At 32.2% G+C, this 27,172-nt stretch overlaps 2 protein-coding genes across 5 annotated transcripts; one reads left to right on the top strand and one right to left on the bottom strand.

Annotated features, from left to right (window-relative positions):
* The first annotated feature begins 9,555 nt into the window (after positions 1–9,555).
* On the top strand, positions 9,556–12,494 carry LOC8283352 (probable N-acetyltransferase HLS1). Its single transcript, XM_002525213.4, has 3 exons — positions 9,556–10,390; positions 10,738–10,907; positions 11,320–12,494. Exons 1-3 carry the CDS (start codon positions 10,214–10,216, stop codon positions 12,182–12,184), a joined length of 1,212 nt encoding a protein of 403 aa, XP_002525259.1. The 5' UTR covers positions 9,556–10,213; the 3' UTR covers positions 12,185–12,494.
* A 4,448-nt stretch (positions 12,495–16,942) lies between these two features.
* LOC8283353 (BTB/POZ domain-containing protein NPY5-like) lies at positions 16,943–22,958 on the bottom strand. 4 transcript variants are annotated; one of them, XM_048376996.1, is made up of 6 exons: positions 22,270–22,958; positions 22,053–22,121; positions 20,715–21,428; positions 19,995–20,064; positions 18,559–19,737; positions 16,943–17,841 (listed from the first exon to the last, which is right to left on the bottom strand). In XM_048376996.1, exons 3-6 carry the CDS (start codon positions 20,774–20,776, stop codon positions 17,278–17,280), a joined length of 1,875 nt encoding a protein of 624 aa, XP_048232953.1. In that variant the 5' UTR covers positions 20,777–21,428; positions 22,053–22,121; positions 22,270–22,958; the 3' UTR covers positions 16,943–17,277. The 4 variants fall into 4 exon arrangements, with proteins under 4 accessions (XP_048232953.1, XP_015578550.2, XP_048232954.1 ...); XM_015723064.3 differs by having other exon boundaries at positions 22,053–22,958; XM_048376997.1 differs by lacking the exons at positions 22,053–22,121; positions 22,270–22,958 and adding an exon at positions 21,856–22,003.
* Between the last annotated feature and the right edge of the window lie 4,214 nt (positions 22,959–27,172).

Raw genomic sequence — 27,172 nt, forward strand, 5'->3', positions numbered from 1 at the left:
AATAAGAGACGATGCTCATCGTCATCGTATGATAGAAAACATATGATGATGATGATGATGATGATGATGATGGGACAGGTAAGAAACGTGGCAAAAGAAGCGGATTGAGGAATTGTTCTTATCCGGAATAGAGACGACTCTCTCCCCCGTCCATCAGCCCCATACTTTTCCGTTTCAGTACTTTTTGTCTTCTTTTTCCTTACCCTTTCTATTTTCTTCTAATACTATTATTATCCACCTTCCTACTCTTTTATCTCCCAGGGGTATTCTCGTACTCTCCCTACTTTTTGTTCTCGTCCGTCTCCTTCTATTTTTTCTTTTATCATCTATATACTTTGTTTTTTCTTTTTTTATTCTTCTGAAAAAGATGATTCACTATTTATAAATCACCACGTTAAATTGTCTTTCCTTTTTTTTTTTTTCTAGAAAAATGCAATGCATACAATTATAAATAAAAAAATGTAATTATTAAAATAAAATCAAAGAAAATTCAGAAATTACATAAAATTTAATATTAAGATTATAAAATCAATAAAAACCATATTCGAAAAAATAAACCATACTAAATAGCGAGCAATTTACTCACTAAACACAAATTTAATCCCCAGAGATCGTATTGTAATTATGGTTATCCAATTATATCTTAAATTATATTGTAAATTAGATTGATTTGTAAAATCTTAAAATAACGAATACTGAATATTTATAGTTCAATATATTGTATGCTTGATCAAAAATAAAGATGATTAATTATATATTGTGACAAAAAATAAGATTTTTTAATTATGATCTTACAATTTTTAACAAATAAATAGTCTTAAGTATTTATATGTTAAAATTTATTTATTTATTCTTTTAAAAATGTTCGAAGCAAAATAATTTTATAAGATTAAATCGTTAATATTTTATAATTTTAGAAAAATGAATGATATTAGTCTCATAAAGAAATAATTGGTGAATGTCTTTTGGTAATTTATTAATTAGTATATGAATTATATTTATATAAATATAATATTTAGTTCAGTGTTCTATTTTCTCAAATATATGCTCTCTTAAGACAAAAAATCATCGTTTAAGGACATAATAAGTCATAATATTCTATTTTTTGATGAGAGTGATTGCTTAATTGATAAATTATTTACTATTTAAAGTTATAATGAATTATCAAAATTTAAAATCTTATAATATATTATTTTAAAATAAAGAATAAAATTAAAAAGTTAGTCATTTACTATAAAAATAAACTAATAATAATAATAATAATAATAATGAGAAAAATATTTAATTTAATATAAGATTATCTTTCTATTTTAATTAAAACTTTTATAAGCATATTAGAACCGTGTGATACATAATATAATTAAGTAAAAAAAAATAAAAAATATCAGAAAAAATACTTTACTTATCAGTATAATTTTTTATTCTATTTTCTTTATAAAATAAAAATAATAATTATTATCGTGCATTATCAGGCATATATTAGTAAAATATATAATTTTTTTTTTTGTAAAATGATTTTGATAATTAATTTACCAATTAAAATTTTATATCACATAGTATGAGGCTTTAAAAAAATTTATATATAAATGGTAATTATATAAAAAGTTTGACAAACGAAGAGGATGCCTAAAAGACCAAAAAGGGTTTTGTTTTCTGCAATATATGTATACGTATACTTATATATTAATATCTCTGAAAAGTGATCCAGCTTTTGATGAGATATGAATCCGAATCAACTATCAAAGGTGATGTTGCCTAGTCAATCTTTTTATTTACTTGGTATCTTATTAATAGGCACATAGCTAGGTCATAAATGTTGCAGTAGTTTCTATCAAATTTCCTCTTTTTCAAAAGCAAATCTAGTTTCACATCTCTATGCATTTCTATAATTCCCATTTCAAAATAAATAAATAAAAAGCTCAGCTTATTGCTAAGAACCCTAAAATGCATTAAAAGAGGTATAAAAATATTCTTAAAGTTTAAAAAGTAGTATATTCTTAGGAAATATTCAGTTGATTACTTCTTACTCCTCTCATTTTGCTTTTAGTGTGGTCTGCAGAATGACAATTCCTTAAAAATTGCCACATAAAAACCACCTTAATTTTCTTTCATTATTATCTTAGATAACTATCCTTTTTCTTTTATAAAGAGAGAGAGATCCAATAACATACATATTCTCTTACAAAATTAAACCATCCTTTCCTCTAACGAAGATTTACTTAAATCTCTGTAGAGAATCGCTTGAAAAATTGTGGAAGCTATTCATCTAACAAGAGAAAGACTTTTTTTTTTTTTTATTTCTGCAATTGCTCTGTCTCTTTTGATTATAAGAATAACCACAAGCCTGCTTCTAAGTGTAGTAAGAGAAGTCTCTTCTTTGCTTTCCCCTAAACTTATTGTTTTCGATTCAAAAAAAATATAAGTATTCTCATAACCAGATCAATCTAAATGCTCTATTCTTATAGATAAATAGTAATACAAGATGTTTAATATTACGATCTGATATTTGGGCAGGACTGAATTAAGTAGAACACATGCATCACTCACTGAAAATTTATTATGTCTGCAAAGTTTGCTCGTTCCACAAGATATTGAAGTTAAGAACACATGAGAAATCGAAATTTAGCAAAGCTATTAGCTAGGAAAAGAATGGGTGAGAAGAAGAATTGGGTAGCTAGTGGAAACGAAGGTGATTGAGTAATCCAATGCATGTAATCGTCGTGCCATGGTAAACGTGACAATGATGAAAGGTCATTTCAAATGTATAGTATAAACAGTAAAAAATGAGAGAGAGAGAGAATAGAGGATGGGTGATGGGTGATGAGACATGGTGCATAATCTTGGGGATTCGGCTGAGCCAGGGCCGCACCCTAGTGTCGGTCTCTTACCATACAAAAATGTTTCATAACAAAACAAAAAACGAAAAATAGAAAAGGGTTAACATTTAAAAGAAATGACAGCTCCTCAAATACAGTCCCCCTTTTTAGCTTCTTCAAACAGATATCTCTCTTCCAAGTACGCTTCAACTACATAAAACCAAAATCGACCCTATCTCTGCTCTTTGTCGCCCTCTTATGCCAATCTCCAACATTCAAAGCTGTACTCCATTTTATTTACACACAAGGGTTTCTTGGTCATTGTATTTTTCATATGATTAATTCCATTGCAGTATTATTTTTTAACTTTATAAAAGAAAAAGTAATTTATTTACATTATGTCTCAAATATTTTAGGGTTATAATTGTTAGTCTAGGCCGTAGTTCTATTTGATCGCATTGAGTGCACAATTAATTGAGACATGGTAAATACATAACTTATTTAAGACTTCCAAATTAATTTCAATGTAATATTGAAATGGAAAAGCTATTCAAGAAGTAATATAGTTAGCCTTTTAGAGTGTGAAAAAAAAAAAAAAAGTTATAAGATTGAGTTTTTTCGTTCATTATCCACTAATATTAATAAGAATTAATCACTTTCTCAGTTAGAGTCTAGAGCTTATTAATTTTAGTTAAAAAAAGAAAAAAAGAAAAAAGAAGTTAGGACGAAAAGGTATATCACAAGATATAGAATTTTTTAAAGAAAAAGATAAAGAAAAGAAAAGAAAGAAGAAAACCTAGCAGGCAATGGTCATACGTAGGTACAAGGTCATTCTACCTTTCTAGCGTCACCGACCCTGAAAACATGTTACGAGAAGGGAACAAAGGGTCTAAAATATTTGCAAGTTTGAATGCCTTGATGAACTATAGAATATTAGCTAATGTTTTCTACCTGGTCAATTGAGTTGAAGGTCTCGATGTGCCAAAAAAGATTTACTGGGTCATGACGACCTCAATTAGGCCTCTTTAAGGAAGAAATAATAAAGGGAATAGGGTTAATTAAATAATCCTCTATTGACATATAAAAGTATAATTTCTCGAGCCATTCTATTATTTATATAATCTTTTAAACATTTGGTGGGTCAACTTGTTCAAAGCTAGTGTTAGCTATTTAATTATTTTCTTTTCTTTTTGGTTTTAAACAACTGTCTTAAGCAATAAGCAAATAATATTTAATCAACCCATAAAAAATCCTTGTTATATCCTCGTTCCCATTAGGCGAGACAATTAGCAGGATGATTGTGAACATGTTGCCTACTTGTTTAATTAATCTATAATTCATCTTTTTTCAGTTACCTGCTAGGGTCTCAAAATTATTGGACAATTGTACATGAAACATAACCTAATACAAGGGCTTGATGTTTCAAATCGGCCCTACAATGTTGGTTGTGCTTTGCAAACCATTATTCATTACTAAATGATGGGATAAAAAAGGCCTTTGTACGGACCATAATAAGCTAGATTACAAAAACAAAGAGGAAACAAGATCCTCTTACCATTAATTATTTTCTAGGCAATTGTCTTGGCATTTGTCTCTAACTGCTTTCGCTCTTTGTGTTATTTATCATCAAGGCGAAACATGTTAACATGATACGTGTTCAGGACCCATGTTCTTCTTCTTCTTCTTCACCAATAACTATTTTAACTTTTTTTTTCTTTTTGTTTGCATAAACCCTAGCTGTTCTTGATATTAGGGTTATCTTTTTATGGGAGCTAGCTAGCTAGTGGTCCTGGCTAGCTCATTATGCTAAAGCCTGAAAACCCTAATGACAATTATTTTTTTTTTCTTCTTAGTAACTCGGTTGGTGATTAGAGAACAAATTGTGCAAAATTAAAGATGGGTTTCTTGATCCATTATCGACATAAACAAATCATTATATGGTTGTTAAAAGAAAAAGGTAGATGAATGGACGAAAAGTGGAGAACAAAAGCCAAAATCTTCGCAAGAATCATGTGTTTAAATTATGATTATCGTGCCCGTCAGCTCTTTCGTCATCAAATCATCTTGTGTTTGATCCGATCAAAGTTGTTATTACAACTTGATTAACTCTTAAATAAGTAAGATTCCTAACCATATTCTCAACAGGAGACACTATTAGCTAGCCTATCTCATCTCCAAGAATTATTCTCAGTTTTAATTAAGTTAGTCAAATAAATATCAGGGTCTTGGCTTTTTTACTGGTATAGAAATCAACACCAGATATCACTTCTCGATTCCAAAAATCTAATATGGACCCTCGACAATCATCTAGACAAAGAATAATATGATCGGTAAAATGTTGGTGGATTCTTAATTACTATCATCTAAAAGCATCTCTAAGGATCGTTTAATGATGATTAAGAATCGATCTCATCTTTCATCACTTTGTTTATTTCATTCTCACTTTATTCTAATCCAATATTTCCCATTAACTTAGTATATTTTCATCTACATATATATGCTTCTCCATTTTTGACCATCAATTATTTTTATTATATTTATATTTATATCATAGCTAACCAAATTTTCAATACTATTTTTCTAATTTCAGTTCCATACAACTGAAATATTTATTCTTATGGTCCTTATCATCATCATCATCATCATCGCTATCATTACCATCGCTATTCCTAATGTTACTATCATGACCATCAATTTCATTTTGTTGTTCATGTAGCAGTCGTTATTATTGTCGCCATCATAATCATCATCCGTCTTAAGTCCTTCTTAATTAATTAAGAAATATATATAAAATTTATATGAATGTAACGTTTATATTATTATTTCTTCTCCCTTAAGTATATAATATTTAATTTTATTGATTTATATACAGGTTCGATGAATTAACAATAAATATATGAAATATCTCATATTTAAAATAGAATATCCGGTGCTTAAAAGTAGTTGATGAAAAAGTGTCAATGTTAGTTAGAGAAGAATTTTTATTTGTAGCTTCATGAAAAAGAGGTAGGAGAGAAGACTACGATAAATACTTGAATGTGTTTATCACAAATTGAGAAAAGGTTACATATGAACTCACCTCAATATTGAGTTTTCTACGACCTGTCCCTCTATGTTGTTTCACCTAATAATGGAATAGGATTTCTCTTTTGAGTTACGTAGACAACACAATTGAGCAGTACACTATCGATTACTCTGCAATTAAAGATGGCAATAAGTTTGTACCTTATTGAATTTAGTGATACTGAAATCATCTCCAAACCTAATAATAACGTGTTTGATTCCTGATGAAAGTGATCTTTCATATAATCTATAAAGGAAAATTCTTCCCCTACACTAAAAAGATATTCTACAAATTGAAAAATCACACGAGTTTCTTAAAAGAACAAGAAAAGAGAGAGAGAGAGAGAGAGGGGAATGGGTTAAGTCGATAACTTTGCAGTTAGTTAGTTTGGAATATAATAAAAGTTAGAGGTTTTTTTAATGTTTTTCCCAATAATTGAATATGTAGGTTAGGAAGTAGTTAGCAATCGTAGCTATGGTCTGGGCATGTTTCATTTCACTGTTAGAACTTAAAAAGAAAATATGTAGGACAATAATTGCAGGATTCCCATTGGGTAGGAGTCAAAATCAACCCAAATAGTCACACAACAACTTCCAAACACTAACCCACATTAGATTTTTCAATGGGACCCTTTTAAATATAGGGTCCTTTTGCTCCTACTTGTAAATTAGTTTATTATATGCTTCTGTATTAAGATTGCAATAAATCTTCATATATATAGGTATGTATTTATTTATACATAATGAACTGACTATATAAAATTTAATAGACCTTCTCTTCGACGTACAAAAAATTATATATTAAGATTGTCTAGTATGTAAACAGTAAATACATACAAGATATTTTAAAAAATATAATTGAATATGCCAAATTCAGAAAACTTCAATGCTGACTTCTCATGACTTGTCATTGGCTTCCTTTCATTTTCTTCCCCTCTAAATTTATTACCAATAATGAATTTAGGTCGTTGTCACAAAGTCTATAAATATATTCTTAAAGCATAAAGAAAAATTAATTTTTGCAAAGCTTCATCATATATATACCCTCCCATTAATATTATTATAACGTATAGTTGCATACAAATGATAGAATAATTAAGTACTAATCATCCAACCTAATCTTCGCGACCAATGACTTCTTAATTAATATAATATATCAATCATTTTCCTTATTGAATTTTTTTTAAGTTAATGATTCACTTACAGTTTAATTAGTTCTTCCACTCTAGTTTCCATGGAATCACTCTAACTATAAGAGCTTGAGCTCTTCGTCTTCAACTTTTGTTGTAGGATAGGTGGATTTTATAGGAATAGAAGAAGGTTTTGAGCTTTCCATATAAATTCTCAGTTGTTTATTTAATATTTCATTTCGGTATAAATTATGATACTAGTATGACCCTTTTTATCTTATTATTCAGACTTGAATTATTACAACTAATATTATTGGCTATATTATAAATTTGTCTCCAAATAATAAATTTAATTATTTTTTGAGAAATCATCTCAAACATAGCTTTAGTTTATATATATATATATTAATTTAGTAAGTTTAAAGTCATGAATTTTAAGATTTAGAATTCAAACTCAGTTCAACGCTAATATAAAAGAAATGCCTATCAATTACTAATATTGTGTGTTTTGTGCAATTAATTTTTTAATTATTGGTAAAATAATTTAAAATTTTAATTGCATAGAATAATATATATGCAATAAAATATCTATATACTTATAAAAATATATTATATAGGCGAATGAATTTAATATAAATACTTTAGAAAAAGAATAGTTTTTAGCAAATAGAAAAATAATTTTTTTATTAAAGTTAATATAACATAATATTTAGAAAATCATCATGTATTATAGAAGTCCATTAACAATTATTCATCTGTGTTCTATTATCTTTGACAAAATGAATTGTTTATTAAAACTAATGTTTTAACTTTAAAGTTATTATTTATTAAAAATGTCTATAAATAATTATTCATATTTGAAAAAATAATAATATTTCTTACTGAGATTGTAATGTTCCAAATAGAGAAAGCCATCATTCTAATAACCCCGATAAAATATGAGTCTACATTAAACTTTTAGTGAATTGATAGAAAATATATATCAAATTGCGGATAAGTTATTTTCTTAATTTTAATTTTTAAAATTACATCTTAGATCTTATTATCATTTTTAATAGATATATTGATAAACAAGGGGTTTGATATATCAAATCAGAATTGAAATCAGAACAGATGATTCGTAAACTGGAATCACAGATCACATGGTAATTAAATTCCTAACACCAAAAACATGAATCTCCCAAAATTCAAAAGGCGAAAAGAAGAAGAAGAAGAAGAAGAAGAAGAAGAAGAAAGAAAAGGGACAAGATTAATCTTTACTGCAGTGTGATGTTCCATCACATAATGATTTTAAGAGAGAAAAAAAGATGATGGGGACAAGGAAGGGAGTAGATTCAGCTACATCACTAATCATTCATTCGGCCAAAGTCGGAAATTCTCGAGAATCAATATTGACCGTTCATCTGTAAGATTTTGTGGACAAATGGGTACTGATGATCACGATCACGATCAAGATTATGATCTGGAAACTCACAGCTATTAGTGGTGGCTGTCGCATTCAGTAACAATCAGATTAACTGTTGGATTGGTTTAAAACAGAAAAAGGAGGCAAACAAAAAATGTGGAGATTCACTGTTCTGATTATAAAGTGAAGAAGTCACTTTTGCAACCCACTAATTAATCAACGGCCGAAATTCCTGGGAGTTGCCCACGTATCCGTTTCTCTTCCTCTTAGCATTTTTCCGTTGTTTTACACTTTACTACGTTTTCAAAATTTAAAAATTTATCAACAACAGAAGAATTATGATTCTTGAAATTCTTTTAAATAACCTCTCATTCAACTATATTTTACTAGCATTTTTTACTGTTGGTGAAAAATTATTAATAAGCTTTTACTGACTTAAAAGACAATAATATTTATATTTTATTTTATCAATTATATAAATTTTATATTTTATTAAAGGTAAATTTCTAAGATTAAAAGATTACAGATTACACAACAACATCAATCGTCTAAAATTTACATAATGCCTAGAAAAGACTCAAAATCGAAATGTTAAGACAGTAAAAATTAAGCATGATGCATGGGGGAATACATATAAGAAAGACATGGATAGGAAGCCGATGGCCGCCCCACAGAAGAGATGATGGTGGCGATGATCATAGATGGTAAGAGAGAGAGAGAAGAGTAAAAAGGTAATGATTACAAATGGGGTCATGATGGGAACGCCTGCTGCCATAGAAATAAATGATTAAAATCAAAAATAGTGGAGAGAGAGAGAACAGCTGCACCCACACCCACAAGACTGCGCAGCCATAGCCGCCATTTGCTCTTCTGGCCTTTTTTTCTCTTTCTTTAATTTTCACAGTTTTAATTCTAGTTTTTGTGATGATTAGTATTTCACTACCCGTTATTCAAATAGATAATCATTTTGTTATTTATTTTCATAATAATAGATAATGATTATTATTTATTATTTCAAGTAGGAGTTTGTCACTAGTCCTAGACAAACAGAAGAGATATACAAGAGACAGGGACTTCAAAAAGCACTGAATTAAATAAAATAAAATAACAAAACAAAACAAAAGCAAGTGAGGGGATTCTAGAGAGAGAAAGTGACTCTACATTAAGAAATTCTTTTTCTTTTCTTATTTATTCAAACCCAAAAGAAAAAAAAAAAGAAAGAAAGAAAAGGAAGCCCTGAAATCAGGTATTTATAGGCACCATGAGAGTACTTGTATCTCTGCAATGATGAACTACTCGCTGCCTAACAAAGCACAGCTATCCAAGTTGAAGAATATAAAGAAAGAAGCTTAACTATCTAAACGTTATTAGGTTTCTTTTTCCTCTCTCGATCATTTCTCCAGTTCTCACTCGTTATATATATTATATTATATATCATATAAACTCTCTCATATGAGCTAAATATCAGTACAAAATCTTCCATTTTTTTGGATTTCCTCTTATTTTCTTCGTCTGCCTGATTTCACTAATTTCAAGGTCCCTCAGCTTTAGTTAGAGCCACAGCCCTTTTGGCTTCTCTTTTCCTTTGCTTATTTCACACGTTATTAATCACTCCTCCATCCCTCCCTCTCTGTCTATAAATATATATATCCCTCCTCTCCCGCCTACGAACAAAGAAAGCTGCAATCTTTCTTGGGTTATTATTATTATTATATTGGATTGATCGATTGATTTGGTTTTGCTCTGGGTCTCTTTAAATTAATTAGCAAAGAAGAGATATAAAAGTAGTAGTAACAATCATGGGAGAAGAGAGAATGATAGTGGTAAGAGAGTTTGATCCAAGCAGAGATAGAGTGGGAGTTGAAGAAGTAGAAAGAAGGTGTGAAGTTGGTCCCAGCGGCAAGCTCTCTCTCTTCACCGACCTGTTAGGTGACCCAATTTGCAGGGTCCGCCACTCCCCTGCTTTCCTCATGCTGGTACATACCCACAATACCATGCTTAATTGTCCATTCACTTTTTCTTTTGTCCTTTTTTTCCCCTTTCAAAATAAACACTAACAACATATCTAATCCACTTATTATAATCTCATTTTATATAGCTATAAACAAAACAATACCCAAATATATCCATTTCTCGTTTTTACGTGTGTTTTCTTTTGTTTTGTTTTCCCTATATGTTGATAATCATAAAAGAAGAAAGAAAGGAAGAAAATGAAAACCCACTCGCCCATTTCATTTCTTTATTATAATAATAAATGCTACTGTTGGGTTTCGTTTTCTAATTGTGTGCGTTTTGTTTTTGTTGTGGTTTTGATGAATAATAGGTGGCTGAGTTGGGCGAAGAGATAGTGGGGATGATAAGAGGTTGCATCAAAACCGTTACATGTGGCAGAAAGCTCTCTAGACATGTCAAAAACAATGATCCTCCTAAACCTCTTCCCGTTTACACCAAAGTTGCTTACATTTTAGGCCTTCGAGTCTCTCCTTCTCATCGGTTGGTTTCTCTTTTTCTTTATTTGCCTCTTCAAATTACTCTTTTACGACCCACTCTTATAGTTAAATTAATGATTGCTTTTCTAAAAAAAAAAAAAAAAAACTTTGGCTTTTCGTAGCATCCTCGTCTGAATTTGCATGCAACGACGCCGTTTGAGGTTTTTTTTTTCTTTTTCTTTTTTTAAAAAATCGCAGTTTCTATTTCCATAGATAGAATAAGGCCAACTATACCAATAATTAACTATTAAACAACATTACCTACCAATAATTGGGCCTTGATGAGCTTTATTACTTTATTATATTATTATTATTCCACTGAAACATCTCTTTGGTTTTAAGTGTATGATAATAATTGTTATTGTTATTATTTATTAGAATCTCATTTTTGTTTGTTTTTTTTTTTTGCTTCCCAGGAGGATGGGAATAGGCTTAAAACTAGTGCGTACAATAGAAGAGTGGTTTCGCGAAAACGGCGCTGAATATTCATACTTAGCAACTGAAAACGACAACCACGCTTCCGTTAAGCTATTTACCGACAAATGCGGATATACCAAGTTCCGTACGCCATCTATCCTAGTCAACCCAGTCTTCGCTCACCGACTTGCCGTTTCTAACCGGGTCACCATCTTCAAACTCCCTCCAAACGACGCCGAGTTGCTCTACCGACGTCGTTTCGCCACGACCGAGTTTTTCCCTCGTGACATTGACTCTGTTCTCAATAACAAGCTCAGTCTAGGCACTTTTTTGGCTGTGCCACGTGGCAGTTATACACACAATTCCTGGCCCGGCTTTGACAAGTTTTTATCCGACCCGCCTGAATCTTGGGCTGTGCTTAGCGTTTGGAACTGTAAGGATGTTTTTAGACTTGAAGTCCGCGGCGCGTCCCGCGTGAAGAGAACTTTTGCTAAAACGACAAGAATAGTTGACAAAGCTCTGCCGTTTTTGAAGTTACCGTCAGTGCCAGAGTTGTTTAGGCCATTTGGTTTACATTTTCTGTACGGTGTTGGAGGTGAAGGCCCACACGCGGTTAAAATGGTAAAAGCGCTTTGTGCTCACGCGCATAACCTGGCTAAGGAGCGTGGCTGTGGTGTTGTGGCTACAGAGGTGTCGAGTTGCGAACCGCTTAAGTTAGGAATTCCATACTGGAAAATGCTATCTTGCGCTGAGGATTTGTGGTGTATTAAAAGGCTTGGGGAAGACTACAGTGACGGATCAGTCGGTGACTGGACTAAATCACCTCCTGGCGTGTCTATTTTTGTTGACCCTAGAGAGTTCTAAACGACTTGTAGTAGCCATGTCAAGGCAAAAAAAAGGAAACCCAAAAAATCTACAGCTAAATTACTAGAGTAACAACACAAGGCAAAGAAAAAAAGAAAAGGGGTTTTTGTTAATTTTTTTTTTCCTTGGGTTTTTTTATTGTTTTTAGAAGGGCTTTTAAATGTGGAGAGGATTTTGGGATATAAAAAAGAGAGAATGAGAAGATATGGGTTTTGTTGTAGAAGGGAATATCCTCACTTTTGTTTACATCTCAACTTTTTTAGTCATTTGTAAAAATGGATATGGCTTTAATATATCCCTTTTCAGCCAATGCAGCTCTAATTCTGTGTGGGATAGTTTAATTTTTGGTAAAGAAAATTTAAAATTTTCCTTAATACTATCTTTAACATAATATTCCAAAGTCTCTTAAATCGAGCTTGAATGTTGATGGTTGAAGGAGAGAGAGAGATGGAGAAATGATGTGGTGAATTGGAATATCCTTCTCTTTTGAACTTAATATTGTTTAATCAAGAATAGAAGCCTTTTTAGGCTACACTGAATTCTTGATCTTAATTTCCTTTGGTTAATGGGGTTCGGAGTATCTTTCTACTTAAGGGTTAGTGGACATCATCAAACCCCCCAAAAACAAAATCTACCCTTTAGCATATTGGACCACCAAAAATGTCCTAATGAAGGGCAAAGGTGTCTATCAAAGTGTGCGCAGAGAAAAGAAAAGAAAATGTAAATATATTCATTAGATTACGAGATATAGTCATAATGGACAACTTTTATGTGGATGAACTTTGGTGCTGTTTTAGGGATTCTTTCTGCTTTTATAATATATATTTGAAATTGACGGGAGATTTGACTTTTTGCTGCTGTGGGTTAGCATTCGGAGACGATAGTGGGTATAAGGTATTTTTGCTTCCTCGTCTTTTCCTTTCCATATGGACCCTTTTTCTTTTCTTTTCTATGTTTTTTCTTTTCCCTTTCGTTTTGGTGGCTTTAGTTTCGGAACTATGGACCATTTAGGAGGGTTCTAAAGACTGTGACGTTTTTGGAACCTGATTAATTTTAGATTATAACCAAAGGAGAGGTACCTAATTATCTTCCTTTTTAACCTCAATTCGTAACTCCTAATTCTATAAAAAGCATTGGCAGTCTCATCATTCACGCCCACTTTTTATTTTATCTTTACCTCTTCCGTTTTTATTTTTTTATTTTCCCTTTTTTTCTTCTTAAAAACAGATTTTCCTCCCTTTCAAAATTGTTTCTCTTGTCATTGGGTTTGTGCTATTCGAAGAAAAGGACACCCTTTATCATAGATATTTTTAGGGGGAGAAAAAAAAAGTCTAGTAACTTTATAGTTTACATGTTTCAAATTTGACGAGTTTTCTTTCTGAAAAGATCTCAATTGCGACAAGGGTAGATACCATAGCTAAAAGATCATGAACCTGAACCTTTTTCTAATTAATCTTGTCACGTCTTAAATTTCTTTTATATATCAATTTTTGGTATAATAAAAATTCATATAAACTGCATGCATTCTAAAAATACACAAGCAATAATAAATTAAATTACGGTTATAATAATTATAAAATATTTTTGATATGCGTACTGTCTTTTTAAATCACCAAGTTTTTTAACTAAGAATGCATGTTTAGCAAGCTGCTGTTAAAGAAAGGAAAAGGAAAAACAGGTTAAGCATGCCACAAACGCCTGTGATGGTACCAAGTCAATGAATCACCAAATAGAGAAAAAGGAAGCACGGGTTCTTTGCATTTTTTAAAAAGGGAATATCATAAGGATCATGGGAAGCAAAAAATGTATTCAACTCACAAACTAATGTGATCGATAATAAATGAATATGTCAAAACATAAATTGAGATAATTTAAAAATATTATAACGAAATTCCTAATTGTTTGATTATTGATTGTTTATATTTTAATTCATAAAGAAAAGAAAAAAAGAAGAAGAAGAAAGAAAGAAAGTAGTAAAAAAAGGAAAGTGATGTCCAGCTGGTAAGTTACATAAGATTACAAAAGTCAAAATCCAAGAAAAAGAAAATCGTTTTTGGAGGGGCATGAATTGGAATTGGACTGCCTGGATTGTGGTAACTGTTCTATCCATAAATTTGTGTTAGCAGGGCTTGACTACTGTTTTGTTGTAGCTTTTACTTTAACAGTTCCACGAAGCAATTGCCCAATGATTTTGGGCAGGGAATTGGACGGACTTACTTTCCTTTGTCTACCGCATAGTAACGGTACCCCCACCCCGACATTTTAACATACACCACAACACTTTTATGACATCAACTATACATTTTGCCCAACTATATTCATTATCTACTGATATGAAAAATAATAATTTTATCACGAAATTAGTATATAACATATAACATAAGTTAAGAAAAAGAAAAAAGTTCACCCTTTAGAATTGGCTTAATTTTTCTTTAAACTGAGATTGGAAAATACATAGTTAGTTGTCATAATATTCGTCACGGATTGCATAAACAAGCACCTAAATATTAAAAAGTAAAGTAAAGATATGACTGATAAGGATGTTCTTAGTATGTTCCTCTTTGATAAAGAAGTTGATAAAATGAACTAACAATAATTTTTCTACCTAAAGTTTCCCCTAAATTCCTGATAATTTTTCCTTTATATATAATACTGACAAGCTATTAAAATCTTTACTAATCGTACCCCAATTCTTTTTTTTTTCTTTCTTCTTCTCCATCTATGTTGGTAATAATACGAAGAAGAAACCCAAAAAAGAAAAAAAATTAAGTATAGACAAGATTGATTAATCCGATAATAACAAGGGCATAAAGTATATATTAAGCCAAAGTGTTAGGCAAGTTTTGACTAGGGTTGTCTCCATCATCAAATTTTTTTAAAAAATCTTAATGTGGTTAATTAACATGTTTAGGTACAGAAGCTCACACTTTGGCCCAATTATTGTGCTTCTAGGGAAAAGATATGTCCCTAAAAATAGGCTTTTCCACTTTCTAATCAAATGATTAAGAAAAAAGCTTAATAGTTTCTAATGTAGTAATGTCGCTTTTTAATTTGTTACTCATGTATTCTTTTGCTTTTTACCCTCAAAAGATTTGTGAGTGGTTTAGGTAAATGGAAATAAGGTTAGAAATTATAGTCAATTATGGTCGGCTCTATGCTCCCTTATCTTTGATAGTCTTCTTTGCAAATCAATGTCTAAAGTGGCCTGTCGTTTTAACTATCTCTTTTAGGACCAAGTCTTTCTTTCTTTCTCTCATTTGTGGAATTTGGGTACTAGTGACGGTGTTAGGTAGTGTTTGAGTGTGAGAGATTTGATTGTCTCAAGGAAAAAAAAAAAAAAGAAGTTTTCTAATGGTCTACTTGCATTCCCTTCCTATCTTCAAAGTGTGAAGAAAAATTGGAGAACAAAAGGAATAAAAGAAGAACAACCCACATTGACTAATGTTGTTTAGACCAAATCTTAAGAACATCTTTCCTACTTTTGTTGTTTCCTTTTTTATATATTAGAAATTTTATATTATGGAGATTTCTAAAGAGAGGGAGAACTCTTGTATTCTTATGTTGCAAAATAGACATTTGATTTGGATTAATATTCTAACAACTTGCTACTATTGGATTTTAAAATGCAGTATTATTTTCTTAGAAAAAAAATATTTGCTGAAAGTTTATTGGTGGTAAGCTATGTAATAGGGATAGTCAACCTCTTAATACTTGCCAAAAACTCTGATAAATCTCTTTAATATTTGTAGATGGTGACAAAGAGACTTAAGACTCAATTTCTTTTTTCAATTCTCACGAGGGATAATATCAATCAGACCACTTTTTCTTGATTGCAAATGTTATATGTCTCTCTTGATACATTAAAATAAAGAGGTGAGGAAAAATTGGATACTCGATAATGCTTAAAATATGAATTGGGCTTTTGAAATGTTTAACTAGGGAAGCCCAAGTCAATGTATTAGTTAGGTCCACGCTTCCACCCGCTCTCAACAATTTCAAGTAGCTATTCACACTAATTCCTCAATAAGGTACTACTAGTCTTGCTCTGGGAAAATGGAAAAAGAATTCCACATGAACAGAAGAAAAATGACTTCTTAGAAATATTGAAATTCTTTTGTTAAAACTGATTCCTCATTTAACCATCTATTGTAGCTTCACGTTGACACAACTTTATTTTATTTTCAAGTGTTGATAAGAGTAACTAATTAATTGGACAGATTAATATTGATAAAATTAATTCCTTTACACAGTATATTCGTGAAATGCTGGAAGAAATTACCATTTCTTACAAGAGCTGTTAATTTCTTAGTGAACTGACCAATATAGATCTAATGGGCTGACTATCACGCCCTGAGCCTGGACTTTGCATTCTTCAAGCTGAGATCACCGTGAACCAAAAACTCTTCCCATGAGCAGACCAACTGCGCAAGGATCTTTCCTCTTTACCTCTGTGTGACTTAGAGCTAGGACGATATGGGGATCTCTTGGGAGTTAGCAACATCCGTTTTCCCTCGAGGAAGGAATTGCAGACTTTGCGGTTGGGCAGAACGCGAAAAGCCAGCATTACTTTGCTTTCAATGATGAGTAATACCGTGTAATTACAACATTAGAGAAGGTTCACTTGCCCAGAAATGTTCAGCCGATTTTAGAAGAGCTGAGAGAGTATGGGTTTTCAATTTATTACTGAACTTCATAGTGGGTACTTGAAAGTTGATACTGTTTGATAATCCAAGAATGTTAAGAAATTGTACAGCTTAATGCAATGCAAAAAGAACCTCGGCGTTTTCCTTTCTAATTAGAGTACGACAAAAAAACCTGATCATCATCAGAGTTCATCACATTAACAGTAGGGCTAAGGATGAATATTAGATACTTCCATCTCTATGCAGATTGCATGACCAAAATTTGACAGTCAACTTCTCATAGAAATCAGTCCCCATTCTCTTCAACATGCTCTCTTGCATGAAAATTTCCAATGGAAAATCATCTGGATAAAAAGTCAGCGGGTTCTAATTTCCTAATGGTCAATTTAAGGGATAATTTTACAAGCCAAGAGATACATCCTCTACTTCTTCTCAAGTTTATTTCTATGATTAAGATACTGAATGCCTCCTGCTTCTGGAAGGGGTAGATTTTGTGTCTTCTGCACTCGCGGAACCAGGACTCTCCGAAGTATCCGTGCTACTAATCTCACCATTTCGTTCTTTGTTTGACCAGAGCTTTGAGAATATCTTTGACATAACTAAACCTCTCATTTTATTTGCAGCAGCCTTTTCAGCATCGTTTTTAGCACCATCATTTGCATTTGTATCGCTCCTGCCTAATCGCAGAGTAGTAAGTTCACCTTTTAAAGCCTTGATATCTTCGGCTGTCGGTACAGCATCCCAGTCCTCTTCTGTGTTGGTTGTAGTGGACCTTGAGCTCCCATGAGACCCACCAGGGAGTAATGCCCTAATGGGCCCAGGTAGTTCTGGTGTGCTGTTGCCTGCAGATGATGTTGCTTGCCTAACCTGTTCAAAAAAGAGAACCTGCACAACAACCCGCAATGGAAGCCGCTCATTTTGCACAGCATGCATGCAGGCCTCTGCTGACAACTTCCTGCAATCCATCAACCTGCATATCCTCTTTCTTTCACTCTTACTAATTCCTGGGTGCTCCTGCAACAAAATCAACAGTCAGTTATAGCATTCACTTTAAAACAAATAGACTAAACAACAAATACCATGTAATTAAATAACTCATGGGTATAACTTGGATTATGAGAAGTGGAGAGCGAGAGAGAGATGCCCGCATAAAAATGTTAGTGGCTCTAAGTACACTATCACCTGGGCTTCTTGATACAGTACATCTCATTCATGTTACATTTACCATTTTTAAGTTTGACACCAGATACTAATGGAGATGGTAGTTAACACAACGTATGTTTAGGTAATTTTGAGGTGGAAGGTTGTTTCTTGATATTTAAGTGGCATATGTAAAGAGAATCAAATAAATCTAAGTGATGTCTGATTCTGAATATATATTGATTATATCAGTCATGCAGGGTCAGAAAAATGGATACAAATAGATTGAAGCAATCTTCAAACTCTCTTTCAGCATATTCTTTTTTTTTTCTTCAAGAACATGTTGGAATATTTTCGAGCAGCTGGGAACAATCCAAATGTCAGAATAGCTCAAACACATACACAAACACGAGAAGAGAAAATATATGAAAATCATATAGTTCCTTATCATTGTAGCTTGGCAGAAAAGGTATATGAGCAGACAAAGAGAAAGGAAAATGATAATTGATGCCATCGTTTTGCATTAAGTACTATAATACATTCTTTATTATACTTAAAAAGAATTACGACATGAAATGTTCAGGAGCTTACCTTAAGATACATATCAATAGCCCGGTAAAGTCCATCATGTGACGGTCTCGGGAAACTTGATACCCTTTCTGCAAGATTGACAAACTTTGAAAGAGGTAGGTTGGGATCTCGAGCAATTTCAGCGAGGAAGCCTTCAACCAGCTTTGCTACCTGCATCTTGGAAGCATCTGATCCCAATTTTGGGCTTCTGCTCTCTTGGAACTCATTTTCCATGGGAAAATCAACCTGAGCAGTCCGTTCGTATGTGACAAACTCTTCAACCAGGCTTTGCACAATATCAATGTTGTACATTGTTGTTTCACCAGTAGGGGATCGAATCAAAAGATCAGCTACAGTAGCATTCTCAAGCTCCTGTCCAATTCTTTTCATCAGTTCATTCCTTTCTGCGTCTGCACATTCTAACAGAATCACTGCTCTTAACAACCTAAGCAGAAACGTACAGGGAACACTGCCTTTCTCTGAGGGAAGCAGGCACACAATGGCTTCCGCCAATGATCTATACTTTATGATGTCACCACTCTGTACTATACCCTTAGTAAAACCAGGCAATCTTCTCAAGGCATATGCATTCAAAGCTTCTCCAATTACATCACCAGAGACTCTTCCTTTTGTTTTAATAGCTGTGATTACTCTTTTATATAAATCAATCTGGAGCTCACAGAGATCTTCTACCCACCAATCATTAGGAACTATTTGGGGTTTTCTTACACCATTCCACATAGGATCCTTGCCATTCTCAGATGGAAGCTTTTTCTTGTTATAGGTGTACGACCACTCCACCTTAGAAGTATCAATGCAAGCCTTTGAAGCTATGGAATCGAGGCAATGGTTGACAAGTTTTAATTCCTCAGCCCATGGAAGAAGAGACTTTGTGGTTTGAAGAACAATAATTGAGTCTTTCCAGCTGCGGAAGATGCTAGAATTAAGGAAGACTTCAATTTTGTAGATAAGGTTTCCCTTCTCCACAGTTTCATACATCTCAAGGTACTCTGCTGCACACCGAGCCGCAATGACATTATATGCATTAAGAGTAACTGTCATACCATAACAGAACTTTGCACATATCTCAAAAGCAGCAGGTCCACCAGGAATATCCTGGATATGAATTTCATCACTGTTCTCATCATTTGTGTTTGCGACCAGCTTCTGCAAACGTGCACTCTTGGACAACAGCGGAAACTACAGAAGTATTTCAGAAATAAGCACAATCAAACATGTCTGGTATCTAACTTTTGGAAAATGTTCGATGAGGGTGGAACATTAAAGTAGATCAAATAGACCATCTTGAAACATAAATGCGAGAACGATCTGCCCTATTCCTAGTACCATTAGTGATTCTGAAACATGACTAATGAATGCTAATCCATATGTTTAGAATGTGGCGGGTAAGTCGTTAATATATAAAATCCAAAATCAAGATCATATGGAATGCATACCTTATGAAGATAAAATTTTACATCGCCAACATTAATGACTATGTCAGTAGCCAGCTCAGTTGCCACATACCTGCACACATTTAGAAGTTCTTCACTGAGATTACCAACTCGATACAAAATTTAGTTAACCTCAAATATTTAATAGCAGAGAAGCCAGTTAATAAATGAATTCAACACAGTGAAATGAAACTCATTGAATTATTTTATCTTCATACGAAATGAATTTATTTTATCTTGAAGTTAAAACTACTAAATCCCAAGTGAAAATGAAAAAGCAAAAGACATGTTTAACTATTAAAGGCGACATTAAAGAAGAGAACGTTGAATAGTACAAGTCATTACAAGAGGAGCCCAGTTTTCTAAGATAAGCTGTCTAAAGACCCTTCGCATTTCCGGAAGCACAGGGTACGGATAGTAAAACGTTCATAAAATCAAGCACAGAGCAATAAACCGAACTCAGAAAGTGTAAGAATTCTCAAAGCAGTCCATTGAGGAGCCAAACTTGCTCCAATTTAGATGAAATTGAAAGGGCTGGTTTTCCAGTGAAGGAAGTGTGTCCTTGAATTACAAAACTAAACATCCATGGAAAAGACATGGAAAATAAACGTGTCAGATAAATGACTAGAGGGTAGACAAGTTATATTATTGGTGGATAAGATAGAACTATTTTAATTCAGTAGATACCAGAAAGAAAAAGAAAAAAAAGGATCCAAGACTCACCTTATATTGTCTCCATCGGCCTGGAATGAATCAGGCTTCGATCCAAGTTTCATGAACTTCATTTTGCCAAATAAATATCAGCTCCTCTGTTTCCTCTTAAGGATTCCAATCTCCAAACTTTTACCAAATTCACTATTTAATGGACCAAAATCACCAGGAAGACTTCAAGAAAGGAAAGAAAGTGCAAAGGAAAAACCACAAACGAAATTGCACTCCTAGAAATTACCAACTGTTCAACCCAAAGAAGAATGAATCAAAGATAGATTGATGATAAGATTCTTAGTATTACCGAATCTTGCCCAGGAAAAAAACAAGGCCAAGGTGAGAAAAAGAGAGAAATGAGTGAATGTGATTTTGACAAAGTGAAGAGAGTTTGCTTCCTAAACTGGTAGCAGAGTCCAAGGAGCCAGGATTGAGAAGGTTAAGTAAGGAGACATTGCCTTAAAACTCTCTTACTCTTATACATTTTATATAAACTAAAACATGAGAGACACCCCCACTTGCTCAAAACTGACACCACCGTCCTTATTTGATTTGTTTATGCCTCTTTTTCATGTTTTTAGCTTTTCTTTTTATCAATGGATCTTAACACACACTACTAAGTGACCTTTTTTTTCTGGTCGACAAAGCTTCAAAACCCAGACCCCAGAATCCACATTCCTTTGCAAATCAGAAACACCCTTTCAGCAGCTCTTAAATTTAAGCTACAAACACCTGCAACAAGAAAACAGCATATCTTGGTATCAGTTCAGAGAACCACCAAAAGAGTGGACAGAATTTATCAACTCAAGAGGTGGTTTTCCAAAAGAAAGATTGTAATTGGGAGCATCACTACCAATGAAGTTGTTTCAAGGTGGAGGTGAATACGCAAGATTTGATAGAATCAAAGTCAAGAATGTGACACAGAAATCAACTTAAAAGAACATACTATATTCTTTAAAAAAGAAAAGGCGGAGAAAAAAATTTAAAAAGAAAAAGAGAAGCACTAAAAAAAAAAAAACCATCCACAAGAACTCATGATCAGCTTGAGACCACACATACATCACCATCTCTGGCAGTCATTTTACCAAAAAATGCAAGAATTTGAAACATAACCAACAGAAGAAATAAAATAATATCAAGAAACTGTTCTTTTACCTACCAAGTGAAAGCCAGCTCTAATGCACAGAACCAGAAGAGGATCAAGAAAAACTATGCATAAGGAAGTTCTAAAAACAGTAGGAGCTAACAGTAGTTTGATGGGAGAAAATCATCATGCATATATGAATGAAATAGAAAGGAGGAAGAGATAAAAAGAAGAGAATAAAAGCAAGAGAATTTAAAATATTGATACTTTACCTTGAAGATGTCTCTCCGCAAACAACCCAAAAGAAAATGTCCAAAGCAGAAGACCCTTTCTCTTTCTTTCTAACCACGTAGTTAGGCAAAGGCAAAGGCAAAGTACCAAAAGAAGAATCAAATAAGCATGGCAATGGACACACAAGGCAGCAGAAGATAACAGAACGCAACACAACACACAGCACAACGTTCAGTGCATGAGGTGAGGGCCTATTACCTTACCTGCAGGACAGGACCCAAAAGGAGTAACCCCACATAACACCAAATCCACCCAACAAAACCCAAAAAACTTCACATCAGAAAGATGAGCTGTTCCTCATCATCTAATCTTCTTTGACAGCCACCACTTCCTGCCTATAGATAACCCACAAAAAGCCTTATCTCAGAATGTTCCCTACCCTTCTCTTAATTTTTACCTTTGAATCAGCACCACCGCCCCACCATCACCACCATTATCACCACCACCGCAACACTCACCTATTTATCTTTCTTTCTTATAATCTACTTTCACTATAGACTCATCACTCATCAAATAAGAACCTTTTTTTTATAATAACAATAATGAACTATTTTGTCCTTGTTTCTCTTTGACAACAATGAAACAAAAACAAACAACTTTAAATATTTGTTTGGCTTTAGAAAGTAAAAAAGATTTGAGTCTTTATTTTCCTTTCTTTCAATTCAAAGAAAGGGAACCCAAAAACCATGCAATGAGGCCCCCACTTTCCCACCTCGAACAGTTTTCTTCCTTTCTTTCTTTCTTTTGTTTTCTTTGTAAATTGGAAAGTTAAAGATTTAGTCTTTTATCTTAGAGAATCTATGGCTACAGGCAATCTGACATGCATGACTTTGGTGTTTCCTTTCTCAAATACAAACTGACTTTAGTGTGTTCTCTTAGTTTTTAGTGTGCTTTTGAGAGAAACTAAGGAACAGCCCCTGTGTACCAGAAAACGACCCATCCATCATCCTTACCGAGTACTTCGATAATAATGCCATCCATCTCATTTTCTTTTCCTTTTTCTTTTTCGTTTAATATAATGTTTTTAGAGGATTTATTTATTTCATTCAGTTTGATCCTTCGGCATATTACCAAGAAATTCTTGTCTCCTCTTTTCTCGTTCCGTTGCCCTATTTATCGTGATATCAGCATGTGCATAATCAGAAGATTGAACGGGGCAAAAGAATTCGATAATATTGAAAATAATTTCGGGACCAAAGACAAAAATGCATTAAAACATATAATACGTACTGATTTAAGTGTGGGAATGAATTTTAAATAAAAATTTTAGTCTAATTCGGCTGTAAGAATTTAAAAAAGTATGAAAACTTTTCTGGTAAAGTTATCTCTGGACAATCTTAACTTGAAAATTTATTTTGTATTGAGTTTACAGTACGAGAAACATTAGAATTAATTAGTTAGTTGACAGAATACTAGGTGAGAAAGAGGATTAACTTAATAAAATAAATAAATAAACAAGAGAGATTTGTATACTAGCATGGCTTTTGTAATGTGTAAAAAAGAAAAAAGGAAACAGACAAAGAGAAGCAATTGCCTTGTCAAATCAAAATGATGAATCTCTCTCTCTCATATAATAGTGGACAAGTTGTGACCACAATTCCACAAACTCCCTTTTTAATTCTCTAATCCAATCTCCAATATAAATTCTTTTTCTTTTATCTTTCACATCACATGCAATGCTCCAATCCAGTCTCCAACGTGACTTAGAAAATCATCCAAATTCTTTATATAAAAATTTTAATTATGCTTTTATCATATTCTCCGTGCTTAACCCTTTATTTAACACATCCCTATGATAATGCTTAGCCTTCTTAATATTACTTCTTCTCCATCAAGAATCTCACACACTAGCACACACACATATATATATATATATATATATATATATATATATATATATATATATATATATATATATATATATATATATATATATATATATATTCTTCTTTATTCGCACACCTGATACAGATGTCTCCTCCATGAGAAAAAATTCTTTAAAGTAATACTGCTTCACTAATAATATATTGGATGTTTTTAGGAAAACTCTGACCTCAGCACTGCACAATAAATCAAGGTCTAATTATTCTATATTTTTTATATCACACTATTTAATATTAATATTTAAAGTTTATATTTTATATTAAAAATTTATATTATCTAAATTTTTATTTGATTGTTCTATTTAATTAATAAATTAAGTATTTATCTCGAAATATAACAACCCGTATAGTTCTGATATCTAATAAAAAAATTTCATATTCAAATATGGATTTTTTTTCAGTATTTTATTAATATTGATTTTTTTATATTTAAAATAAGATAGCTAAAAATAATATTTTTATATTGAAATCAAGAGAATCACTATCTTTTATTATGTAGGTATAAACTATATAATCATTCCACCCTGATAAATAAAAAAGAAAAAAAACTAAATAATTAAACATAAAATCTATGAAAGATGAGATTGATTCCTGTGCAAATCAGGACTCTAAATTGGAAGAGGGGAATATTTGAAAGATCCTATCCATGAGAATTGGTCGGTTGGGGCCAGTTTTTCTTTATTTTATTAAACACTCGATAATATATAAAAAGAATTATTTTCATGGTCAAATAATTAATTATCACAAATAAGAAATCAGAACATCATTTATTTTTGTGCTTGTGGACATTGCTAATTTTGGAGCTATTGAAAGAATCAAAAGGGAATAACAACACAAGTCTAAAGCTTTTATTTTTAATTTTTAATTTTTAATTTTCTCCTTGGGATATGGTACCCACTTGAAGAAAGAAAGGAAAGGAAAAACACAAACTGTGGATGCATGTACCCTTGTGTGGTTCTGGACTATACTGTCTTTGACCCATCACCATGTGATCTTTCCTTTTAATACGAATTGAAGAGACTTTGCCTGCCTAACGTTATCTTATTACTTTCTTCCTTTCCATGAGAAAAAGAAAATATTAAAAATGAACTTATATTACATATACTTTCCAGCTCAATGCAAAGAGAACTGTCCTTACTTTCAAAGGAGGGGACCGATGACCACCCCTTTATTATATCTGAATTTATATCATTACCCTTGTGTCTTAGGGCAGCTTTACTTGCATTTTGTAGATAACATAAGTTTTTCTTTTTATCAGTGATGTTTTGTATCTCCCCATTTTGGGAGGGGCTAGGGTTTGTTGAATCTTTTATACCGTGCATTAGATTTAGTTTTTTAAAAAATAAATGTATTAAAAATATTTATTTTTTATTTAATATTATTAAATTACTATATAGTTTTGTTGCGTATAATTTTATATATATGTCTTTGAATTGAATTTTAATAACTTTTGAATAAATAGTTATATTAATTAGGAAGAATTTAGGTTTAATTAGAAATTTATTTAAGTTATTCCATTATTCTAGTATTTTATTTACTTTTCATTTATTTAGAAATTTATATTTAATTTTAATAAATTTATTTTTTATATAAAAAAAGTGAGAAAGAAATCCTAAATGAGTATAAAAAGCTATGTCACGGCTTCTAACATGATCATGCTTGTGCCTGTGTTACCTGCTGGAAGAAGCATCATGAAGTATGAATTGACACATGACCGTGCTAAACCGTATCTAGTACTGAATTCTAAAAAATACGACACATAGGGTCTTCAAACCGTGCTTGCTTTTGCCCATTTTGAAGAAGTTGTGAAAGTTCAGCATAACATTACACACAAGTGTGTGCCAAGCTGTGCCGTAAAGCGAAAGACGTGACACGGCCATGTGCCAAACCCTGTTGAATAAATTAGAGTTTTCTTTTACAGAAAACTCAAAAATTTATGGTAAAATAGGGTTTCCTTTGAGTCTTGGCTATAAACAGGGGAACAAATAACTATTTTAAAAGAACAACCATAACAGATACAAGTTTTTGAAGACTCATTCGAGGACATTAAGAAGATTTGTGCAAAGATTTAAGAGTTTGAATTATCTATTTCTTTTTCTTCTTTGATTTCTTTAATAATGTTTATGTGTATTTCCGCAATCATGCGCGACTAAACTCTTCTTAGAATTTGAATTTGCGTAACTAATCTATTACTTGTTTGGATCTTTATTTTCTTTCAATAAATTAATTATCAGTCAATTTTATGAGTTGCTTTTACTTATTTTTGTATTTGATTTTAGGCCTAATTATACATGTATTGGGGTAAATTAGAGACAACAAAAGTTGTATGATTTATCAGCTCATAGACTTATAAAACTTAGGAACCTCGATCACGAAAGTAGACGAATCCTTCGAGGAGTAATAAATTGCTAAAGAACTTAATGAACCATAGTTAATTGACATGACCATGAAAATAGACTGTAATTAACTTTGGTATTTTTAGATGAGCTCAAAAGAGACTCTAAGTAATTTGAGTGTTTTACCCTTGACTAAAGTTTATGATTTGAGTTGTGAAAAGATTCTCTAATCTGAGTAACAGCTTATGAAACTGTCACGACCCGATCTGCGGCTCTGTGACTGGCACTAAGGAATGGATAGGCATAAGGCTATGGAAACCCATAGCAAGCCTGACTAATCACTAACCCAATCAAATTATATTTTTATCCATTATAACACCATTTCATTACTAATTTTCAACCACCCAAATACTACATATTTAAATTAGTCTGTCAGCACAATTAGGTAACACCTCCTCGGTTGGTTTAATATGCCAAAATAAAATAATAAGTTTTAGAATCACTACTGTGAAAAATCTAGAATAATAATCAAATATACAAATAAAATTAGTTACATTAAACCCAAAGATGAAAGAATTTGGGCTGCCAAAGGAGAAGAACTGAGGGAAACCTAACAGACACCTGAAAAATAAAATTTGAGACTGTCAGTCTCGGCAGTGACTTAAAATTATATAATTCAAAAATAAATACAATTATCTTAATAAAATATTTATTTAATCATCTTAAAACGCGTGTCATGCCATGATTCAGAAATATACAATTTAAACGTTATGAGACGAGTAATTCAGCAGAACCCTAAACCCAATACTAGCAGCTTTTCGGCTCTCTTATTTCAATAGGACTGGCGCCTAGAGAGCGAAGCTCAACCATGGTTCTTAAATC

Source organism: Ricinus communis, chromosome 7, assembly GCF_019578655.1.
Source record: "Ricinus communis isolate WT05 ecotype wild-type chromosome 7, ASM1957865v1, whole genome shotgun sequence".
Taxonomy (NCBI): Eukaryota; Viridiplantae; Streptophyta; class Magnoliopsida; order Malpighiales; family Euphorbiaceae; genus Ricinus; species Ricinus communis.

Coding starts and splice junctions, on each gene's coding strand:
- LOC8283352 (XM_002525213.4), top strand. CDS start 10,214: ATGGGAGAAGAGAGAATGATAGTGGTAAGAGAGTTTGATCCAAGCAGA. Junction 10,391..10,737: donor CCCCTGCTTTCCTCATGCTG/GTACATACCCAC, acceptor GATGAATAATAG/GTGGCTGAGTTGGGCGAAGA. Junction 10,908..11,319: donor CGAGTCTCTCCTTCTCATCG/GTTGGTTTCTCT, acceptor TTTGCTTCCCAG/GAGGATGGGAATAGGCTTAA.
- LOC8283353 (XM_048376996.1), bottom strand. CDS start 20,776: ATGAAGTTCATGAAACTTGGATCGAAGCCTGATTCATTCCAGGCCGAT. Junction 20,065..20,714: donor GCCGATGGAGACAATATAAG/GTGAGTCTTGGA, acceptor AAATGTGTGCAG/GTATGTGGCAACTGAGCTGG. Junction 17,842..18,558: donor CTATTGATATGTATCTTAAG/GTAAGCTCCTGA, acceptor ATTTTGTTGCAG/GAGCACCCAGGAATTAGTAA.